The 18,686-nt window shown below is 51.7% G+C and overlaps 2 protein-coding genes across 5 annotated transcripts in view; both read right to left on the bottom strand.

Annotated features, from left to right (window-relative positions):
• KYAT3 (kynurenine aminotransferase 3) overlaps window positions 1–7,812 on the bottom strand; it is a 36,097-nt gene extending 28,285 nt beyond the window's left edge. Inside the window, exons 1-3 of one of the 4 annotated variants that reach the window (XM_029063379.2) lie at window positions 7,739–7,773; window positions 5,108–5,246; window positions 4,910–5,010 (exon numbers count right to left, since the gene is read on the bottom strand). In XM_029063379.2, the coding sequence (XP_028919212.1) occupies window positions 4,910–5,008 (99 nt within the window). In that variant the 5' untranslated portion in view covers window positions 5,009–5,010; window positions 5,108–5,246; window positions 7,739–7,773. Of the gene's footprint in view, window positions 1–4,875; window positions 5,011–5,107; window positions 5,247–7,738 lie in introns of those variants that run through there. The other 3 variants (XM_029063380.1, XM_029063382.1, XM_029063381.1) reach the window with 3 other exon arrangements.
• A 4,342-nt stretch (window positions 7,813–12,154) lies between these two features.
• Window positions 12,155–13,387, bottom strand: LOC100088038 (testis-specific serine/threonine-protein kinase 6). The gene has a single exon (XM_001517765.4). The coding sequence runs from the start codon at window positions 13,233–13,235 to the stop codon at window positions 12,420–12,422; it is 816 nt and encodes a 271-aa protein (XP_001517815.2). The 5' UTR covers window positions 13,236–13,387; the 3' UTR covers window positions 12,155–12,419.
• Window positions 13,388–18,686: the final 5,299 nt, after the last annotated feature.

Raw genomic sequence — 18,686 nt, 5'->3', positions numbered from 1 at the left:
CAATTCCTAAAACTCCCCTTCCTAAATAGCCTTTTGCCTGTGATGGTTTTCCTGCCCTACGCATAAATGAAGATTATGAATTAAAAGTTAACAATAGGAGCACTTACTCTGTGAGCGAACCTTGACCTTAATAGTGAATAATTCAAAAAAGTTGGTTGCAATTGTTGGATTGCTGTGTAGATCTATGCCAGCAGTTCAGCTGGAATTCTAACTCTGCTTGATCCTGAACCTTCATACGTTCTAAATCCATACCAGAAAATTAACGACCTCATATTGCAGTGATTCATGAAAACTAATGAACTGAATTCATACCTTTCTTTCTCCGTGGGCTGTTTGCCACATTCCTACCATGGCCTCGAAGACATCCTCATTTTAAACCTTTCACACCCAGAGGCTTCTACACATTATTATTTAAGGATTTGATTTTGGGGGTACTTCCATCAGTTAGGTTTGCCAGATTTGGTTTCATTATAGTACAGTGTTCTGCACACACAAAGCCCTCAATAAATACCGCTCAATAAATACTGGTTAGAAATGTAGTAATATTGAGGTTAATTGTTAGGAGGCTGTCCCAGAATACCAGGTTCAAGGAATTAGGGAGAAGATACAGGTATTTCTTCCCTAATCCAAGAGGTCACTCCTGACTAATCCCTCATTTCCTCTCTTAACTCTCTCTTCTGTGTTGCCTGTGCACTTGAATCTTACCTTTTAACCTCCCCTTCAGCCCCACACACTTAAATGCATATCCGGAATTTATTTTAATTCCTACCTCCCCCTCTCGCCTGCACTTACGTGCACATCCGGAATTTATTTGTCCGCCTCCCTCTCTAGACGGTGAGGGCTGGAGAGAAGAGAACATATCTACCAACTCAAATTGTACTCTCCCAAGTGCTTGGTACAGCGTTCTGCACACAGTAAGTGCTCAGTTAATACTACTGATTGACAGGCCGATCAAACCACTGGCTTTAATAAGCAGTTTGTTAGAATTGATTTATAAAATTAGAAGTATCAAATGATTCATTCACTCAATCGTCCTTATTGAGCGCTTACTGTGTGCAGAGCACTGTACTAAGCGTTTGGAAAGTACAATTCGGCAGCAGATAGAGACAATCCCTGCCCAACAACGGGCTCACAGTCTAAAAAGGGGAGACAGACAGCAAAACAAGTAGTCAGCCATCAGTGCCATCAAAATGGATAAATAGAGTCATAGATATATACACATCGCTAATAAAATAGAGTAATAAATAATATATACAATATATACACAAGTGCTGTGGGGAGGGGAAGTGCTCTGTACACAGTAAGCGCTCAATACATACGATTTAATGAAGGGGGTAGAGGAGAGGGAGGGGGAATACATATTCAGCATTATCCTTGACTCCTCTCTCTCTCTCATTCAACCCACATATTCAACCTACCACTAAATCCTGTCGGTTTGATCTTCCGGATATCGCTAAAACCCATTCTTTCCTCTTCATCCAAACTGCTATCACGATAATCCCAGCATTTATCCTATCCTACCTCGGTTACTGCATCAGCCTCCTTGCTGATCTCCCTGCCTCCTCTCTACTCCAGTCTATATTTTAACCTGCTGCCTCATCATTTTTATATGAAAATATTCAGTCCATGTTTCCCCACTCCCCAGGAACCTCCAGTGGTTGCCCTTCCACCTCCTCATTAAACAGAAACTCCTTATCACTGGCTTTAAAGCACTCAATCGCCTTGCCTCCTCCTCCAACCCAGCCCACACACTTTGCTCCCCTAATGCCAACCTACTCACTATACCTTGATCTCCTCTATCTCACCGCCAACCTCTTGCCCACGTCCTACCCCTGGCCAGGAATGCCTTCTCTCTTTCCATCTGACAAAACAATTCCTCTTCCCACTTTCAAAGTCTTATTGAAGGAACATCTCCTCCAAGAGGCCTTCCCTGACTAAGCTCCCTCTTTCCTCTTCTCCTATTCCCTTCTGCGTCACCCTGACTTGCTCCTGGAACGTCCCCAGCCCTTATGAACATATCCATAAATTTATAAGAATGTCTCTCTCCCCCTCTAGACTGTAAACTCGTTATAGGCCGGGAATGTATGTTAATATACATGTTGTACTCTCCCAAGCGTTGAGTACAGTATTCCGCACATAGTAAGCACTCAATAAATGTGATTTATTGACTGATACGGAAAGGAATACTTTATTGAAGAAGGTAACATTTAAGAAAGGATCTCTATAAATACTGCCGGTTGATTCAGATTAAGTTACTCGAGGGCAGAGACTGTGTCTTCTACTTTTATTATGTTTGTCTATGAAACAAGCTCATTGTGGACAAGAAATGTGTCTGTTTATTGTTATATAGTCCTCTTTCTTTAAAGTCAATAGTGAGGAGCTTTTGTTTCATATAGAGGTGGATAGAAAACCACTGGAGATTTTTGAGGAGGTGGGTGACATGCCCAGAGCATTTCCGTAGAAAGATATAATCCAGGCAGCGGAGTGAAATATGGACTGGAATGGGGAGAGGCAGAAGGTTGGGAGGTCAGAAAGGAGGCTGATGCAGTCATCTAGGCGGGATAGGATTCTTTGTCCCGTACTCTTTCCCGATTAGACTGTAAGCCCGTCAAACGGCAGGGACTGTCTCTATCTGTTGCCGACTTGTTCATCCCAAGTGCTTAGTACAGTGCTCTGCACATAGTAAGCGCTCAATAAATACTATTGAATGAATGAATGAATTAGGGAATACTGCTTCTGGATTTTTACTGGGCGGTCTGGTTTGCAACTGACCTCTCCCGTGGCCGGTCCAAGAGAGTGACATCGTGTGATGCAATATTTTATTTTTGGCAGGGAGCCTCCCTTCGCCGCAGCTCCGGCTGCTAGTTCCATGACCCTGCCTCTGCTCCAGATTTCACACTGACCTGGGAGGGGAATGCCAAGGCTCTGGAGAAACTGGAGGGTTTAGGGGACCCTCCCACCCCACCCCCAGAGAAATGCTCTAAGATGGCAGAAGGCCACAGTCTTCCGGAAAACAGTGCCCAGGATGTCATGACAATTACAGCGCACACCCGGCACAACACGTGATATCACGTGTGCCTTCTTGTCTGGTATTGGTGAGGGAAGTCAGGAGCCACCCTAGACACAGAAGGTGCCCAATAAATAGGACTGATTGATGGAGATTCCAATAGATAGGACTGATTGATAGAGATTCAATCAGGTCTATATCCATTCCTAGAAATGAAAGTATATTATGCTCTTTCACTGAACTTCTATTTGCTTTTCTCAATCAATCAATGGTATCGACTGAGTGCGTACAAGAATTGGAGACTCAATCCCTGGCTTCAAGGAGCTCATAATCTATTGCGTGGGGGATAGGGGAAAAGGTGACAGAAATGGGAGAGAGACACACATTGTTTTAACTAAGGAACTAAGGAAACTAACAGAGTATAAAGATATGTACCTCAGAGCTGTGGGGCGGGCGTGAATATTAAAATGCTTAAAGGGTATCGACCCAAGGGTGTAGGTGATGCATAAGAGAAGATGAATAGGGTGGAAATGGTTTCGTCAGAGAAGGCCTCTCTGGGGAAATATGATTTTAGTAGGACTTTGATTATAGGGAGAGCAGTGGTCTATTGAATATGAAGGAGGAGGGAGTTCCAGGCCAGAAGGGGGACGTGAGCAGGGGGTCGGCGGCAAAAGAGAGAAATGAGACTGAGGTATCTTGAGTAGACTGGAGTAAAAGGAGCAAAGTGTGCAGGTTGGACTGAAGTAAGAGATTAGTGAGGTTAGGTAAGGTGGGAAGAGCTGAGTGCCTTTAAGCCAATAATAAAAATGATGGCATTTGTTAGGCGCTTACTATGTGTCAAGCACTGTTCTAAGCGCGGGAGTAGATATGAGGTTATCGGGTTGCCCCACGTGGAGCTCACAGTCTTAATCCTCATTTTCCAGATGAGGTAACTGAGGCACAGAGAAATTAAGTGTTTTTCCAAAGTCACAGAGCTGACAAGTGGTGGAGCAGGGATTAGAACCCATGACCTCTGACTCCCAAGCCCGTGCTGTTTCGATTGATAATGATGGTGTTTCTTAAGTGCTTACTATGTGCCAAGCACTGTTCTAAGCACTGGAAGCCATGCTGCTTCTGTTTGATGCAGAGATGGACGATCAGTCCATCACTGGAGGTTTCTGAGGAGTGGGGAGACATGTGCCGAACAATTTTTTAGGGCTATGATCTGGGAAGCAGAGTAAAATAAGGACTGCAGTTGAGAGAGATAGGACTTGGGGAGGCTAAGCCATAACATTTCACACTAAAGTAGGAAGACCACAGGCCAGAACAGACGGCTCCATGAAATAGAGTTGGGGCAGTGTGTTTGTCAAAACATGCAAACTCACCCACTAAGTAGTTTCTAGGGCAAAAATGATCTGATGCTTTAAAAATAAAAATATAGATAATAGTAATTCCTTTCCAAAACAAGAAAGCTAATGCTTAGTTTTGGGACACCAACACCCTACCTAGGACACCCAACAAATTAAAATTTGCTTTTCTAAATAAAATAAACGGTATGTCTCACAGTAATGTATTGTCAGGAATTCAGATCTGAAGAGAAAAAGGGAAAACTATTTTGTGTAGCTGATCCAGCTTCACAGCCGGCTTGATCTTAGAGACTGTGAGCCCCTCAAGGGACAAGGTCCGTGTCTAATTCCCACCTTTACACTCTTTCCCACCCGTCAGTACATCGCTCTGCACATAGTAAGTGCTTATAACTGTTACTGCATTATATGAAGCAAAAATAGTCCTACTCCATTATTGAGTCAAAGCATTTGTTAAAAAGGAAAACAGAATGCAAGCAGGCAACTGAACACCAGTGCATCACTGCAAGCTTATGTAATACACACCATGGTTTTTCTACGTGTCATTAGCAATACATACTGCACAGGTAGAAAGTGTGAGGAATCTTGAAATAGAAACAATCTTCAATAGATGTGCTTTATTGCCAAGGCAGCAGAGACTCTTCTGTGCTAAAAACATGTCTGCATGATAATCACAGGAAAGAAAAAACCAGTCAGTTCGGTATATCACCATCTAATGCTTGCAGATGACAGCCCCGAAGCCGGTACTTTTATATACCGTTAAAAAAACGGGGCCTGCAATGTCCTCCCCGATACAATCTCTCTCTCGACTAAAATCGTTCTAGTAGATTCATTTTGCCGTATCCTCCACAGATATATTGTTGACATTTTCTGTACTTGAGACCTGAAGGGCAATTCTGAATAGGAGGAAAGTTTTCATTAGGTATGAACGGTAAATAAAAATTCCTTCTACTGGGAACTATAAAAATTAATAATAATTTAGTCAAAGGACCCCTTCGGAGATTCAAGCTCTTTATTTAGAGGTCACTGGAACAAACTGAATCCAACTTAGCAGAGCATGAGAGTTGTTTCAAGTTAATGATTACTCAGAAGCTTATTTAAAAATACCCATAGCCTCGGGTTTTTTTGGCTTTTCTTTAAAAAGTACTTCCAACAACTAAACTGTTAGGGTCAGCCTCGAGAGAAATGCTCTAAGTGAATCCTTGATATGAGGTGAATCGGTATAAAATTAGAAAACAAAAGGCTTCTCACAAATCCTCTCGACAGAGAGGGAGATCATTTCAGAGCCATGTATTACAAGTGTCTTTTTTTCACCTCCCTCCAATGAGGTTATCACTGGTATAACAGTATTTATGTGGCATTTTCTTTATGCAGGGCGGGGAAGGCTGGAGCGGCATGGGAAGCAAGGAGAGAGTTGGGAAGAGTTTCCCATAGAGGATATTTGGGGTGGATTTTGAAGGAGAGAAGACAACTGACTTGGCAAAGCAGAACTGGCAGAGACTTCCAAAATGAAGGAGCATTGGGTATTGGGCAGCTGTCATAATCTAGGCTTCATCGCAATATTCATTCATTCATTCATTCAATTCAATAGTATTTAATAATAATAATAATAATGTTGGTATTTAAGTGCTTACTATGTGCAGAGCACCATTCTAAGCAGTGGGGTAGATACAGGGCACTCAGGTTGTCCCACGTGAGGCTCACAGTCTTCATCCCCATTTTACGGGGGGGGGGAACTGAGGCCCAGAGAAGTGAAGTGGCTTGTCCACAGTCATCCAGCTGACAAGTGGCAGAGCCGGGATTCGTGGCTCAGCGAAAAGAGCTCGGGCTTGAGAGTCAGAGGTCATGGGTTTGAATTCCAGCTCTGCCACTAGTCAGCTGTGGGACTGTAGGCAAGTCACTTCACTTCTCTGGGCCTCAGTGACCTCATCTGGAAAATGGGGATGAAGACTGTGAGCCTCACGTGGGGCAACTTGATTACCCTGTATCTACCCCCAGCGCTTAGAACAGTGCTTTGCACATAGTAAGCGCTTAACAAATACCAACATCATTATTATGACCTCTGACTCCCAAGCCCGGGCTCTTTCCACTGAGCCACGCCGCTTCACAATAGTATTTGTATTGTATATAAACAGCATTTATTCAGTGGTATTTATTGAGCGCTTACTATGTGCAGAGCACTGTACTAAGCGCTTGGAATGGACAATTTGGCCACAGAGGGAGACCATCCCTGCCCAACGACGGGCTCACAGTCTAAAAGGGGGACAGCAGAGCCAAACAGAACAGAATAAAATAAGCCCACATCATCGAGATAAACAGAATCAAGGGGATGTACACCTCATTAACAAAACAGAGTAATAAATATGCAAATATGCACAAGTGCAATTGGGGAGGGGATGGGGGAGGAGCAGAGGGAGTAGGGGGAATGGGGAGGGGAGGAGGAACAGAGGGAAAGGCTCAGTCTGGGAAGGCCTCCTGGAGGAGGTGAGCTCTCCCTCACCTCCCCCCGCCCCCTTCCAGATCTGCGCATGCCCACTGACTCCCAGCCACACGAGCCAGATCTACGCGCATGCCCAGTGACACCCGGACCCCTCCATGGCACGCGCGCCTCCCTCTCCTCCCCCCGCCCCCTTCCAAATCTTCGCGCATGCCCAGTAACAGCCGGACACACCCCCTAATCGCACGCGCGTCTCCCTCTACCCCCGCCCCCTTCCAAATCTTCGCGCACGCCCAGTGACACCCGGACACCCCACCCCCCCACCCCACACACAGTCGCACGCGCGCCTCCCTCTCCTCCCCCCGCCCCTTCCAGATCTGCGCACGCCCAAGGGAGCCCCAGATAGCCACGTGCGCGCCTCCCCCTACTCCCCCACCTGCGCATGCCCACTGGTTCCCAGCCAAACGGGCGCGCGCCTACGTTTCCTCCCCCCCGCGCCCCTCCCCAATCTGCGCATGCCCACCGACTCCCAGCCGCGCGCACGCTCGTCTCCCTCTCCTCCCCTCCCCAATCTGCGCATGCCCACTGGCTCCCAGCCGCATCCCCAGCCCCACACGGACGCGCCTGCGCGCTCCCCTCCTCTTCCCCCCTCCCTCCCGCCCCACCCGCGCGTGCGCACGCGAACACTCGGCCGAGGGGCGCCTGCGCGTTAGGCGCCGCGGGTGCCCCCTGCCCGCTTCGTCCACCCCACGGGACGACGGTGGGTCCCTGTCATTGATGAATATTCGGGAGGGGCCGGAGAATGGCGGGGCCCGAGCCCTTGGCCTCCCCCCCCCGCCCTCCCGAGGGCAGTAAAGTGGTCACCCGGACAAGCGTCCCGGGGAGGGGAGCCCAAGAGAGATAGGCATGGTCAGGGACCTCGCCAGGAGCCTGGCTCCCTCCCCCTCTCACCGAGCGGCGCGGCGGAGTCGATCCCGGGCTGAGGAGGGACGAGCGGCGGAGGCCGGGGGCGCGCGGGGGGCGGGGACAAGGGCGGGCGGCCGGGCGGGGGAGGGGTCAGAGGTCACCGGAGGCGAGTCAGGCCGGGGGAAGGGGCGGGGCCGGGGAAGGGGCGATGGAAGATGGACAAGGGGCGGAGCCTGTCAGGGGAAGGGGCCAGGGGAGATGGGCGGGGCCAGAGGAGAAGTAGGGGGCGGGGCCTAGCTCGAGGAAGGGGCGGGGCCGGGGTGATGGACAGGTGGGCGGGGCCGGGGAGGCGGGCGGGGCCAGGAGAGAGAGAGGGTCGGATGGGCGGGGCCAGGGAAGACGGACAGGTGGGCGGGGTCTGCTCTGGGAAAGGGGCGGGGGAGATGGATGGAGGCGGGGCCAGAGAGGGACGGAGGGGGCGGGGCGAGGGAAGATGGACAGAGGAGATACGGGGGAGGGGCCAGAGGACGGGCAGGGGCGGGGCCTGGGGCGGGAAAGGGGCGGGGCCAAGGGAGATGGACAGCCGAGCGGGGCCAGAGCAGGAGAAAGATGACGTAGGCGGCGGAGCCTCGTCTGGGAGACAGGGGGCGGGGCCTCGTCAGGGAGGAAGGGGCGGGGCTTCGTCAGGGAGAAAGGGGCGGGGCCTCGTCTGGGAGACAGGGGGCGGGGCCTCGTCAGGGAGAAAGGGGCGGGGCCTCGTCAGGGAGGAAGGGGCGGGGCCTCGTCTGGGAGACAGGGGCGGGGCCTCGTCAGGGAGACAGGGGCGGGGCCTCGTCAGGGAGGAAGGGGCGGGGCTTCGTCAGGGAGAAAGGGGCGGGGCCTCGTCTGGGAGAAAGGGGCGGGGCCTCGTCTGGGAGAAAGGGGCGGGGCCTCGTCAGGGAGAAAGGGGCGGGGCCTCGTCTGGGAGACAGGGGCGGGGCCTCGTCAGGGAGGAAGGGGCGGGGCTTCGTCAGGGAGAAAGGGGCGGGGCCTCGTCTGGGAGAAAGGGGCGGGGCCTCGTCTGGATGAAAGGGGCGGGGCCTCGTCAGGGAGAAAGGGGCGGGCTCCGTCAGGGGAAAGGGGCGTGGCTTCGTCAGAAAAGGGGGCGGGGCCTCGTCACGGGGAGGGCGGGGCTGCGTCAGGGAAGGGGGCGGGGCCTGGGGAGGAGGCGGGAATAATAATAACAATAATAATAAAAATAGTACTAATGATGATGATGATGATGGTATTTGTTGAGCGCTCCCTCTGTGTCCCGCCCCTTGTAAGCGCTGGGGCAGCTCGAGGGGGAGCGGGTGGTCCCCCGTGGGCAGAGGAGGGAACGGAGGCCCCGACAAGGGACCTGCCCCAGGTCACACAGCTCACGGCTGGCGGAGGCGGGATTGGAACCCACCACCCGGGGGACTCCCCGGCTCCAGCTCTTGCCCCTCGGCCCCGCGGGCCAACGGACAACGGGAATCGAAACCCCATTTTGAAGCCGATGGAACTATGACCCAGATCATAATCAGGTTGCTATTTGTTAAGCGCTTACAAAGGTCATCAGGTCGTCCCACTTGAGGCTCACAGTTAATCCCCATTTTGCAGAGGAGGTCACTGAGGCCCAGAGAAGTGAAGTGACTTGCCCACGGTCACACAGCCGACGAGTGGCAGAGCGGGGATTCGAACGCATGACCTCTGGCTCCCAAGCCCGGACTCTTTCCACTGAGCCACGCCGCTTCCCTAATAATAATAATAACAATAAGAAGAAGAAGAAGAAGAAGAAGAAGAAATGAAGATATTTGTTAAGCGCTTACTGTGTGCCAAGCACTGTTCTAAGCCCTGGGAGGGGAGATACAAGGTTTCCAGAGAAGCAGCGTGGCTCAGTGGAAAGAGCCCGGGCTTGGGAGTCAGAGGTCATGGGTTCGAATCCTAGCGCTGCCACTTCTCAGCTGTGTGACTGTGGGCCAGTCACTTCACTTCTCTGGGCCTCAGTGACCTCATCTGTAAAATGGGCATTTAGACTGTGAGCCCCACCTGGGACAACCTAATCACCTTCTATCCTCTCCAGCACTTAGAACAGTGTTTTGCACATAGTAAGCGCTTAACAAATGCCATCCTTATTACCGTTATTATTCTGCTCTTTCTGTTCGGCGCTGACTGCCAAGCATTAACCTAAACGCTGGGGCGGGGGCGGGTCAGCCAAGTCGGGCACGGTCTCTGCCCGACCTGGGGCTCACAGTCTAAAGGAGAGGGAGAAGGGGAATTGAACCCCCATTTTGAAGCCGATGGAACTATGACCCAGATCATCATCATCATCATCATCATCATAATAAACAATGATGACACTTGTTAAGCGCTTACTATGTGCCACACACTGCTCTAAGCGCTGGGAGGGGAGATACAAGGTCTTCAGAGAAACGGTGTGGCTCAGTGGAAAGAGCCCGGGCTTGGGAGTCAGAGGTTGCGGGTTCTAATTCCGACTCTGTAATCCCCATTTTACAGATGAGGTAACCGAGGCACCGAGAAGCGAAGTGACCTGCCCACAGTCCCACAGTTGACAGAGCCGGGATTCGAACCCATGACCTCTGACTCCCAAGCCCGGGCTCTTTCCACTGAGCCAGGCTGTTTCTTAGATGGGGTCAGGGGCCTGTCCTACAGAGGACTTACAATCTAGCCCCATGTGTGGACGGTGCGGGGAGCGGAGGGGAGATCGAGCTCCTCGTGGGCAGGGAATGTGTCTCCTTGTTGTTGCAGAGTTCCTTCCAAGTGGTCGACACAGTGCTCGGCACTCAGTAAGTGCTCAATAAATGCAATTAAAATACAATAAATACAATTACAAGTAGAGAAGCAGCGTGGCTCAGTGGAAAGAGCACGGGCTTTGGAGTCAGAGGTCATGAGTTCGAATCCCAGCGCTGCCACTTGTCAGCTGTGTGACTGTGGGCAAGTCACTTCACTTCTCTGTGCCTCAGTTCCCTCATCTGGAAAATGGGGATGAAGACTGTGAGCCCCACGTGGGACAACCTGATTCCCCTGTGTCTACCCCAGCGCTTAGAACGGTGCACTGCACAGAGTAAGCGCTAAACAAATACCAACAGTGGGCAAGTCACTTAACTTCTCTGTGCCTCAGTTACCTCATCTGTAAAATGGGGATTAAAACTGTGAGCCCCACGTGGGACAACCTGATCACCTTGTATCCCCCAGCGCTGAGAACAGTGCTCTGCACATAGTAAGCGCTTAACAAATACCAACATTATTATTATTATTATTATTATTATTACAATCGAACGAATGAATCGAGAAGCGGGGTGGGGGCGAGAGAGACAGAATTCTGGCCCGTTATGGGCAGGGATTGTCTCTCTTTGTTGCCCAGTTGTCCTTTCTAAGTGCTTAGTACAGTGCTCTGCACACGGTAAGCGCTCAATAATATGACTGAACGAACAAAGTGCTTACTGTGTGCCAAGCACTGTTCTGATCGCTGGGATAGATACAAGTTAATCTGGCGGGACACGGTCCCGGTCCCGCGTGGGGCTCCCAGTCGCCATCCCCGATTCCTGGCTGAGGGAACCGAGGCCCGGAGAAGCGAAGCGGCCTGCCCCGGGTCCCACGGCGGGCCGGTGGCGGAGCTGGGACCAGAACCCGGCTCATCTTCCTGCAGAAAGGCTCTGGGCCTGTCACTCCCCTTCTTAAAAACCTCCAGCGGTTGCCTATCGACCTCCGCATGAAACAAAAGCTTCTCACTCTAGGCTTCGAGGCTCTCCATCGCCTTGCCCCCCTCCTACCTCTCCTCCCTTCTCTCTTTCTACCGCCCACCCCGCACGCTCCGCTCCTCCGCCGCCCACCTCCTCACCGTCCCCCCTTCTAGCCTATCCCGCCGTCGACCCCCGGGCCACGACCTCCCGCGGTCCCGGAACGCCCTCCCTCCTCACCTCTGCCAAACTCATTCTCTTCCCCCCTTCAAAACCCTACTTAAAACTCACCTCCTCCAAGAGGCCTTCCCAGACCGAGCTCCCCTTCTCTCTCTACTCCCTCTACCGCCCCCCCTTCACCTCTCCGCAGCTTAACCCTCTTTTCCCCCCTTTCCCTCTGCTCCTCCCCCCTCTCCCTTCCCCTCCCCTCAGCACTGTGTTCGTCTGCTCAACTGTATATATTTTCAGTACCCTATTTATTTTGTTAACGAGATGTCCATCCCCTTGATTCTATTTATCGCTACTGTTTTTGTCTGTCCGTCTCCCCCTGTTAGACCGTAAGCCCGTCAAAGGGCAGGGACGGTCTCTGTTACCGATTTGTCCATTCCAAGCTCTTAGTACAGTGCTCTGCACATAGTAAGCGCTCAATAAACACTATCGAATGAATGAATGAAGCCTGGTCCTGACGACTCCCAGGCCCGTGCCCTACCGGCTAAGCCACGCAGCTTCTGAGTGTCCCGGGACAGAGCCACAGGCCTAATCCGATTCCCCGAGGAGGGAAGAAAGCGGTTTTATTGTAGGGCGCGGCTTCCGGGAGAGAGGAGGCATCCGGACGGCGTCTTCGGGGCGAGCGGGGTGGGGAAGAGGGCGTCCCCCCCAGCCGGGATTTTCCCTCCGGCCGGGATTTTCCCTCCGGCTCCTCTCCCGAGGCGCGAAGAGCCGGAGGGGCCGCCAGGGTGGTGGCGGCGGAGGCCTCGGGGGAAGGGTCTCTCCCCGGTGACCTCCGCGAGCCCTGGGCCCGGGCCTCAGGAGTCCCCGCGCAGCCAGGCGTTTCGCACCACCTGCCCGGCGGAGGGCCGGTCGGCGGGGCAGAACTGGAGCAGGTGGGCGATGAGGGCCCGGCAAGGCCCGACGGGCTCCAGGCCCTGGGGGTAGACGACGCCTCGGCGCTGCCGGCGGGGCAGGCGGGCGACGTCGGCGTCGTCGAAGGGCATGCAGCCGGTGACCATGACGTAGAGCACGACGCCCAGGCTCCACACGTCGTACTTCTTGGGGTCGTAGGGGATGCCCAGCAGCACCTCGGGCGACGCGTAGGCCGCCGAGCCGCAGTAGGTGGTGCTCAGGTCCGGGAAGCCGCGGGCCTGGCGGCCGAAGCCGAAGTCGGTCAGCTTGACCCGCCGCTCGTCGGGGCTGAGGAGCACGTTCTCGCACTTGAGGTCGCGGTGGACCAGGTGGCGGTCGTGCAGGTAGCGGACGGCGCCGGCCATCTGGGCGAACAGGTCCCGGGCCCGGCCGCAGGCCAGGGGCCCGGACCGCTGGACCACCCGGAGCAGGTCGGCGCCCCCGGCCTCCATGACGATGTAGAGCTGGCCGTCGCACACCTCGATGAACTCGAACACGTGGACGATGTGCGGGTGGCGGACGCCCCGCAGGATGGACAGCTCCCGCGGCAGGAACTTGGTCACGAAGTCCGGCGGGGCCCGCCGCCGGTCCACCATCTTGATGGCCACCACGCCCTTGTACTTGCGGGACGTGGCCACCTTGACCTTGGAGTAGCTGCCCTCCCCGATGGTCTTGCCCAGCTTGTAGCCCAGCTCGGAAAGGAGTTTGTCTCCGGACATGGCGGGGGGCGGGAGGGCCCGCCGGCCGACCCGAGGAGTTTCTCGGGGGAGGGTTTCGAGGGCTTTAACCCATAGCGCCGGGCCCCCTCCCCGCCCTGGCAGTCCTTCGCCCTGTGTGTGTGGGTATGTGTGGCTGCGTGGGGAGGTGTGGGGGTGGGCGCCCTCGTGACACTCCCCTCTACCCGCCCCCTCGCCCACCACCCCTTTATTGCTTAGGTAACAATTTCCCACTGTGAAGCGGCTGGAGCCGGGGGGTGGGGGGGTCGCGGCCAGGAGCCCGGGCCAACGGGGGGCGGGGGGAATGGGAGGGATAGGAGACCTCCCCTTGCCCCCCACTCCTCCTCCCACCCCCTCCCCTCCTCAGTAGCCCCGCGGCTCAGCGGCAAGAGCCCGGGCTTGGGAGGCAGAGGTCGTGGTTTCTAATCCCGGCCCCCGCCATTTACCAGCTGTGTGACTTTGGGCAGGTCAACTTCGGGTCTCCGGGCCTCGGTTGCCTCATCTGTCAAATGGGGATGAAGACTGTGAGCCCCACGTGGGCCAACCTGATTAGCTTTGTGTCAACCCCAGCGCTTAGAACAGTGCTCGGCACATAGAAAGCGCTGAATAAATACCATCGTTATTATTATTACCATTATCATTATTATTCCTCTTCCTCCTCCCTTGCCTTCTTCCTCCTTCTCCTGCCCCTCCTCCTCACAGTCTTCATCCCCATTTTCCAGCTGAGGGGACCGAGGCCCAGAGAAGCGAAGTGACTTACCCAAGGTCACACAGTGGACTGGCGGCAGAGCAGGATTAGATCCCGTGACCTTCTGACTTACAGACCCTGGTTCTACCTACTAAACTGTGCTGCTTCTCACTAACAGAGCCCGGGCTTGGGAGTCAGAAGTCATGGGTTCGAATTCGAGCTCCGTCACTTGTCAGCTGTGTGACTGTGGGCAAGTCACCTCCCCTCAGCTAAGCCCCCTTCCCCCCCGTTCCCCTCTGCTCCTCCTCCTCTCTCCCTCCCCTCAGCATTGCGCTCATTTGTACATATTTTTATTACCCTATTTATTTTGTTAATTAGGTGTACATCCCCTTGATTCTATTTATCGTGATTGTCTTGTTTTCGCCCGTCCGTCTCCCCCAGTTAGACTGCAAGCCCGTCAATGGCCAGGGATTGTCTCTATCTGTTGCCGAATTGTCCATTCCAAGTGCTTAGTACATACAGTGCTCTGCACATAGTAAGCGCTCAATAAATACTATCGAATGAATTGAATGAATGAAGTCACTTCACTTCTCTGTGCCTTAGTTACCTCATCTGTAAAATGGGGATTAACTGTGAGCCTCACGTGGGACAACCTGATGACCCTGTATCTACCCCAGCGCTTAGAACAGTGCTCTGCACATAGTTAGCGCTTAACGAATACCTACATTATTATTATTATTATTACGCCGTGCTGCTTCTCAAATCAAATCAATCGTATCTATTGACACCACTGAGCTAATTGCCTGGGAGCACAAACACCAGAACAGACACGTTCCCTCGCCCACAATAAGCCGACAGTCTAAAGGAAGCAGGCGAAGATTCTATCATTAGGTATAATGATGTCAGAGGTCAGCAAGAGGACCCGCCTGCCCGGAGGAAGGGAGACAGGTTTGGATATACGAGGAATTAGGGAAGGTTTTGGAATGGATGGAACTTGCACAAAGAAAGTGAGCTCCATCGGTCACATCATCACTGGTATTTACCGAGTGCTCGCTGTGCGCGGAGCACTGAACTTGGGAGAGTCTTCTTCAAACGCCGGCCAGCCGTTTCCGACCCGTAACGACTCCTTGGACACCCTCTTCAGAACCTCCCCTCTTCCGTCATAAAGTCGTTCTGGCCCGCATAACGTTTTCACGGAAAGTGGCTTACCGCTGCCGCCTTCCACGCGGTAAAAATTTGAGTCTCTGCCATTGTCTTTGATCGACGTTTTCATCACTTGATCATCACTGGGAGAATGCAATATAACAGACACATTGCCCCGCCCACAGTGAGCTTACAATCTAAAGGGGGAGACAGTTATTAATATAGATAGGGATGGGTCCGTAAGAGCTGTGAGGCTTGGGGAGGTGATCGATAAAGGGAGCAAGTCAGGGCGACGCAGAAGGGCGTGGAAGAAAAGGAAAGGGGGCTTAGTCAGGGAAGGCATCTTGGAGGAGATGTGTCTTTAATAGAGCTTTGAAGGTGGGGAGAGGAATTGTCGGTTGGGTATCCTTGACTCCTCTCTCTCTTTCAACCCACATATTCAATCCATCACCAAATCCTGTTGGTCCCAACTTCACTCAATAAATGCCACTGAGAGACCGACTGCTTGGGTGAAGGAGAGGATCCAACAGGGAATATGAAGTAAACTCAGAGTGCAACGTAGGCTTGTGCATTTAATGGAGAAAGTAGCAGATCTGGAAATGGGCAAAAATCCCCAAATACACAATTACTTTTATACTAAGATGGCTAAAGAATAAAATGGATGAATTAGCAACTTAATTTTATTGCCATTGTTCTTGTCTGTCTCCCCCGATTAGACTGTAAGCCCGTCAAAGGGCAGGGACTGTCTCTGTTACCGATTTGCACATTCCAAGCGCTTAGTACAGTGCTCTGCACATAGTAAGCGCTCAGTAGATACTACTGAATGAACGGCTAGTGAGCCTCGTCATGTTGCTGACATTTCTGACACTTAGCGGCGGGGGGAAATAAATGGAAATCAGGACGCTCAGGAGATAGATCCAGGTACGACGTGGCATTGTAAGAGACCAGGAAATAGTTTTGCTCTGATGGTTTCCCTGACTGAGCAACAAGGAGATTAAAGGGGGTGTATTGGCCTTTAGATGATGAGGATGGCTAACGCTAAGAGATTAAAATTCACAGCTTCTATACACGGAGAATAGATAGGTAACGTCATATCGAAAAGGATCGGGAGTTTATTATAGTTAGGTGTCAATTGCTAGAAACAAGAAAGCAAGTGATACAGACAGAGTCTCATCTCGGTGAAAGGGTTTGACATTCTTTATTTGCAAAAGAGCCAAACAAAATGAAAACTTTAAGCAGTTGCTGCCTAAAGAAACCATGCGATTTATGGCCTCCCCCATTGTTATTAATAGTTTCTTCTTATTAGCAATTATTAATTAATTGTAAAAACTATTAATAATTTTCTAAGCGCTTGGGTTATGACAATCCCATGCCTAAGAGCTGGGGGAGGACATGGCTACCATGACTATGGTGAGTCAGACACTGCTCCCATTTCCTTCTTTTTTTAATGTGCTCTTTTTGTTCTGTCTAAAAAACAGGTGCAATCCTGGAGGAGGCTGGTACCTATTCCTAGGTGGCTCTGTCCTGGAATCATGGTGGTGGCATTTGTGGTATTTGTTAAACGCTTACTATGTGCAAAGCACTGTTCTAAGCGCTGGGGGGATACAAGGTGATCAGGTTGTCCCACGTGGGGCTCACAGTGTTAATCCTCATTTTACAGATGAGGGAACTGAGGCAAGTTAAGTGACTTGCCCAAAGTCACACAGCTGGAAAGCGGTGGAGCGGGGTTTCGCACCCATGACCTCTGACTCCCAAGCCCAGGCTCTTTCCACTGAGCCACGCTGCTTCTCAATCATCATCACACTCACTCATTCCCATTGGGTTTTTCCTTCCCCTTCACTCCACAGAAACCATCCTCTCAGAAGTCACAACTGATCTTCCTGCCAAATCCAACGGCCTCTACTCCATCCTAATCCTCCTTGACCTCTCAGATGCCTTCGACACTGTTGGCCACCCTCTTCTCCCTGGAAACGCTATCCAACTTTGGCTTCATTGACACCGTTCTCTCCTGGCTCTCCTCCTATCTCTCTGGCCGCTCATGCTCAGCCTATTTTGCGGGCTCCTCCTCTGCTTCCCACCCCCTAACTGTGAGGGTCCTTCAAGGTTCTGTTCGGGGTCCCCTTTTACCCACATATTCAATCTATCACTAAATCCTATAGGTTCAACCTTCACAACATAGCCAAAGTCCGCTCTTCCTACCACGTTAATCCAAGCATTTATCCTATCCCGCCCGGATTCCTGGATCAGCCTCCTTGCTGACCTCGCAGCCTCCTGTCTCTCCCCATTCCAGTCCATACTTCACTCTGTTGCCTGGATCGCTCTTCCACAAAAACACTGAGTCCATATTTCCCCGCTCCTCGAGAACCCCCAGTGGCTACCCATCCCACCTTTTTTATTTAAGGTCTTTGTTAAGTACTTACTATGTGCCAGGCACCGTACTAACCTCTAGGATAGATACAAGCTAATCAAGTTGGACCCAATCCCTGTCCCGCATAGGGCTCACAATCTTAATCCCCATTTTACAAATGAGGTAACTGGGGGACAGAGAAGTTAAGTGACTGGCCCAAGGTCACATAGCAGACAAGTGGCGGACCTGGGGTTAGAACCCAGGTCCTTTCGACTCCATCCACTGTGTCACAGTGCTTCAAATCAAGCAAAAACTCCTCACCCTTGGCTTCGCTCCTCTAATGCTAACCTTCTCATTGTACTTCGATCTCGTCTATCTCGTCACCGACCTCTCGTCCACATCCTCCCTCTTCATATCTGACGATGACTCTCCCCATCTTCAAAGTCTCACTGAGGGCACATCTCCAAGAGGCCTTCTCTGACTTAAGCTCTCATTTCCTCTTTTCCCACTCATTCATTCATTCAGTTGTGTTTATTGAGCACTTACTGTGTGCAGAGTACTCTACTAGGTGCTTGGGGGAATACAGTATCACAATAAACAGACACATTCCCTGCCCATGATGAGCTTACAATCTAGAGCGGGAGAAAGACATTAATAGAAATAAGTAAATTAAAGATACGTACATTAGAGCTGTGGGACCGGGTGGTGGGATGAATGAAAGTAATCATAGGTCAGGCTGGGCAAATTGCCGATATTGCGCATCTCTGTGCTAAAGTAGGTGGGAATAGTCAGCCCCTGCCTATTCCACACCTTATTTATTTCTTTTAATGGCATTTGTTAAGCACTTACTATAAGCACTGTGGTGGATACGTTAATCGCCACGTGGGACAATCTGATTACCCTCTATCTACCCCAACCCTTAGAACAGTGCTCAGCACATAGTAAGCGCTTAACAAATACCATAATCATTATTATTATTATTGTTACAGTGGTTTGTTTGTAGTAAGTCCTTAAGAAATACCACAATTATTCTCACCTGTATTGTAATTTCCCTGCTTTTTTGTTTACTCCCCCAAGCACTTAGTAAAGTGCTCTGCATAGTCAGCACTCAAATACGATTAAGGGATCATTTGAGGGCTTTAAAGCCAATGTCCAGGAGTGTCTGCCTGATGATGATAATAAGTGGTATTTGTTAAGCTCTTACTATGTGCCAGGCACTGTATTGAGCACTGGGGTGGATACAAGCAAATCAGTTCGGACACAGTCCCTGTCCCAA

The sequence above is a fragment of the Ornithorhynchus anatinus genome, chromosome 4 (genome assembly GCF_004115215.2).
Source record: "Ornithorhynchus anatinus isolate Pmale09 chromosome 4, mOrnAna1.pri.v4, whole genome shotgun sequence".
Taxonomy (NCBI): Eukaryota; Metazoa; Chordata; class Mammalia; order Monotremata; family Ornithorhynchidae; genus Ornithorhynchus; species Ornithorhynchus anatinus.
This window is presented reverse-complemented; position numbering and strand designations above follow the sequence as displayed.

Excerpts from the sequence above, each read along its gene's own strand:
- LOC100088038 (XM_001517765.4), bottom strand. The coding sequence starts at position 13,235 with ATGTCCGGAGACAAACTCCTTTCCGAGCTGGGCTACAAGCTGGGCAAG.